General features: G+C 46.1%; 1 protein-coding gene across 1 annotated transcript; it reads left to right on the top strand.

Moving 5' to 3' along the window:
• Positions 1-2,209: 2,209 nt before the first annotated feature.
• Positions 2,210-3,179, top strand: T265_09593 (hypothetical protein; the record flags this gene model as incomplete). Its single annotated transcript, XM_009175708.1, has 5 exons — positions 2,210-2,430; positions 2,472-2,569; positions 2,602-2,669; positions 2,701-3,019; positions 3,058-3,179. 5 exons carry the CDS (start codon positions 2,210-2,212, stop codon positions 3,132-3,134), a joined length of 783 nt encoding a protein of 260 aa, XP_009173972.1.
• Positions 3,180-4,603: the final 1,424 nt, after the last annotated feature.

The following is a 4,603-nucleotide window of genomic DNA, read 5'->3' as shown; positions in this document are numbered from 1 at the left end:
GCAGAAAGCTTTTTGTAAAGTTCTCACCAGCGACTGTGCTGTGGGCTCCGACAAATTCTGCTTTGGACGAGCCAATCACCGCCCAAGAGTGAATACGGTCACCCGTTCGGTCGTGATAACTTAGTTGCACTCACAAGTGCTAGTAAATTAGAGATAAAATTCCGGCTCGTATGTCAGAAATTCTGAGTTTTAGTGCCCAAGGAGGTCCGGCGCTGATGATCTTCATTAAACAAGGAAATCACGACCAGTGTGTTACTCACTTGGTAGGGATAAATCGGGATAAGCGAACGAGGACAGGAGGACGAATGTTCAGACCCTTCCTCCCTCTATTGGATTTCCATGCATACTCGTTGTATGGAACGTCACGCCCTCCGGCCGCGGGTGGCTTGACCAGAAACCTGCCAAAATTATCACACACTTCATTGGATGGCCATAGAAGCATTATTCCATTTTCCCTTTATTATTTTCACAGACCATGCTCTCAGTTCAAATCTGTTTTATCCCAAGACTTGTAGAAAACCCTTGTTTTTGATTGCCTTGAAAATATTTCTTGCCACTCATTTGCTGGTGGTTCTGTCAGAAAGTTTCATCGACGACTGAATGCACCCAATTTAGCCGTCTCCCCTCCCACCTCCAGTGATCATACTGGACATTTTTATCATGCTCAATATAGATATTGGATGTATCTGCGTGGCTTTAGTTGCTGATGGCACGAACCGCTCAGTCCAGACCAAACACCGGCTGACTCCTGTGTAGCCCTTTTCAGCCAATAGTTGGGCCGCCTGACTCCGAACTAGGCTCTGCACCAAACGGCTTAGCGGCGCCAGGATTCGCAGACGAAGAATAATCACCGGGTAACCATAATATTTGACCTGTAGCGGGCAAGGACCCTGTCAGCGTGTTCGAGCAAATTAACAAGCAAAGTAACCAGTAGAAAATCACAAAATCACAATAAGAAAAGAATCAGTAGTCACATGAGGACCCACGAATACGCAAATCCAAAGGCCCACTACACCGAGCAAATTGCAGTAACCGGCTTTGAAAGTAATATTTGCTGGTAGAAATTTCCCACGTATGATTCACGTGTGAGTGATATATTCTGCGATAGGAAAGTTACTCACGGCTGACAAATATCACGGGGATTTATGGTGACGTTCAACAGTTGACGCAAACACAGAGATTTAGTCCCAGTCAGCAATCAGTCCAACGGATCGTAAATACACTCGTCCAGCAAGATGTCATCGGGGCGCACGGGAAAAAATTTTGTATTCGTAACATTAAAACAAACGTCATGATGAAATATGAACGACAGTTACAAAGCTTAGTTCAGGTTCAGGAAAAATGGTAATTATGTGACAACGGATTACCTCTCCGGTGCCTTTGCCAAACAGCCCATCACGGTATTCGTCGATTGCATGTGGTTTGTGGGATTCTGGACCGTTAGCCTTCACACCAGGTAGGTTTCACTAAGTACGTGTCGACGGGGCACAGTTTTGCCACCGTATCCAAAACCTTAACGCCCTTCAGTAGAATATTACCCTATTGTAGGTCTCTTGGGGCTAAAAGGCAATGAAATTATTCCCTAAAACTTCCAGTGACAAGGCAAAAATCGTTCCTTTTTTCACAACCCTCGATACCCGTTGGGTCAGGTCATTTGAACCCGGCAATCTCCATATGCCTGCGCTCAAGTGACCCATCATCCCAGGTTTGAACCTTCTCGCCCCTAATGCGCATGAAGGCTTCTTTGGTCACCCAAAACAGCATCCTACATGGTCAATGGTTCTACATTTTTCCAACACAGGCACATTGAGCCACAACACACAAATTTCCCCTCCAATTCACTCGCTTCCAGCCGAAGCCGCCATCACCTCACCATACAACATTCTAAACTTGATTTTGACAACATCCTCCCCAAGATCACCACCCAATTCATTTTTCACTGGCCCAACTCGGATGTATATACAGGAAGAAACCGCTACTCGAAGAATACACCACTCTGATTCCAACCTATTGAACAGTTCGTCGAGCCTGAGAACCCCCACTTGGGTTGTGGTTGCGGAAGGCTAATACGCTGGTGGAAGTTTGTCACTGTCCTCCCCTCTTCCCCTTTACTTGAGTTGAACTTAGGGTGGGTCATCTGTTGCACTCTCACTCAAGTTTGAATGTTCTGGCGCTTTATTCGATTCAAATTTTAGTCATCTGTTAGGCAATGTTCGAGGCCCGCCTCAACCAAGCTGATATTTGGAAGAAGGTCATCGATGCAATCAAGGATTTGGTGCAGGAGGCTACTCTTGATTGCACCGAAAATGGCATTAGTCTTCAAGCTATGGACAACGCGCATGTCAGCCTGGTTTCTCTCTTGCTAAGAAGTGATGGATTTGAAACGTATCGGTGTGACCGGAATCTTTCTTTGGGGCTTAACATTGGAAGGTTTGATCTCAGTTGACTGTCTTTGACCAGTTATACCACAGTACTGCCAAAATTTTGAAGTGCGCTAGTGGGACTGATGCGGTCACTCTTAAAGCCGGTGACAAAGCCGATACGCTTACTTTCGTTTTTGAGTCAAGAAGTAAGTTTTCTGGGTTTTAATTAAATTTGTAGACCAGGAGAAGGTTTCAGACTTCGAGATCAAGCTTATGGATCTTGATGTAGACCACCTTGGCATACCAGTAAGGTCTATTACGTCAGTTCATTGTTTAGGATACTGACTACAAATGTGTGATTAAAATGCCATCCTCTGAGCTGCAGCGCATTTGCCGCGATCTCAGCCAAATCGGAGATTCCGTTGTTATTTCTGTTGCCAAAGACGGCGTGCTCTTCAGCTCTACTGGCGATCTCGGGACTGGCAACATCAAACTGTCGCAGTCTGCCAACGCTGACAAGCCCGAGGAATCCGTTTCGATAGAGATGAATGAGGCTGTCAGCATGACCTACTCTTTGCATTATTTCAATATCTTCACTAAGGCTACACCTCTTTCGAGCCAAGTTGTGCTTTCTTTGACAGAAAATGTGCCCGCAGGTAGGCTTCAATGTATTGATTGCTAATATCACTAATAGTGGTCGAATTCAACATTGAAGACTTGGGATATATCCGTTACTATTTGGCTCCAAAGATCGAAGATGATGCTGATTAAACTTTGGGTGGTGCCTGTGCACACTTGACGTATATTTTTGTACATCTATCCAGATTTTACACGAAGATTACACTGCCCTCGACCATGTGTGGTCGCATCCAAGGACGAACGTTTCTGCTGCTCTTTTCAGCTTGGGATATAGTGGTAAAACGGCACCACGTTGCGTTGCGTAGCATGCCTGCTTCGTGGAGTCAGTGGTGGGGTGGAAAGCTGACCCCGCGTTAAGACTTGATGTGGAAAAATGACCATCATTCACAGACGCTTGAACCCATGCACAGATGAGTTGGAGGTCAGAAGATTATATATATATATATATATATATATATATATATCGAGATTTAATTATTCGAGAACAATCGATAGAAATAAACTAAAGCCTTCGTATACGGTCGGCCGGATGCTTTCTTCAACGGATAGGCAACGCCCGGCCTGTGCAAGTATGCATAGCCTCCATTACTTCAGCGAGTGATTTGACGTGGCGTGGAATTTTAAAGTCGGTCGCCAAGGAACCGAGTTTAACGCTGGAAGTTTCACCAACCATACCCCTGTTCATCGCTTTTGTGGAAGCGCGTATTGTCTCAACTAAGCAAGCTGACCAGCATACTGTCCTTGCACGCAGTCGACAGAGGCCTGTAAAACCGTTTGTATGATCTAAGCGCAGTAATTTAGCTCACGAATTCATCGATATCTCAATTCTGTGGACAGTTCCACGTGACTTCTCGAATGAAGCGATCACTGGAAGTTCTTCAAAACCCCGATGTTCAAAATGGTTGATGCTGAGAGCCTTGTCGATTTGGAGTACGCAGACTGAAGCGTGGCACAAGCCCTGTTGAATAGACTGGCCACCGTCATACCATCTATTGGCATGCGCCTTGCACCTTCAAAGTGCAAAGTCATGCTTCAGGACGTGCATTCTCCGAACATATCCCTTACACTTCGAGGAGAATCACGGAAGGTTGTGGGAAACTTTACCTACCTCGGTAGTTGTATTAGCTCTGGCAGAAGTCTTTCTGATGAAGTCAGTGCAAGAATCTCAAAGGCTCGGTTCACGTTTGCTAGTTCGCGTCACTTGTTGCCTCAGAAAGGCATCTCACTAGATCCTGAGGGTTGTGTGTACCAGGCTACAGTAAGGGCTGTGTTGTATGAGTGCGACGCATGGCCTCTGCGGAGATGTGAGGCGTCTTCAGGTTTTCGGCCACGAGTGCCTCAGAAACGTGGCTGGTTTTGGATGGCGTCAGGAGGTTAGTAACGAGGTGATTAGAAAACGGGTATTTGGTTGTGCTGCAGGTACTTTAATGCGGGAAAACATCTAGCATCATTGACTACGATGGCTTGGCCATGTTTCTACGCATGTCAGAACACCCTCTGCTGTAACAAGTGTTCTCCGTGCCTCTCAAGATGGCGCAAACCGCGAGGTGGACAGCTCATGACTTGACAGAAAGGCATGCAAGAGAGCGAGGAGTCTGGGT

This window comes from Opisthorchis viverrini (genome assembly GCF_000715545.1).
Source record: "Opisthorchis viverrini unplaced genomic scaffold opera_v5_288, whole genome shotgun sequence".
NCBI lineage: Eukaryota > Metazoa > Platyhelminthes > Trematoda > Opisthorchiida > Opisthorchiidae > Opisthorchis > Opisthorchis viverrini.
Note: the sequence above shows the minus strand (reverse complement) of the source record. Positions and strands in the feature narration are given on the sequence as shown.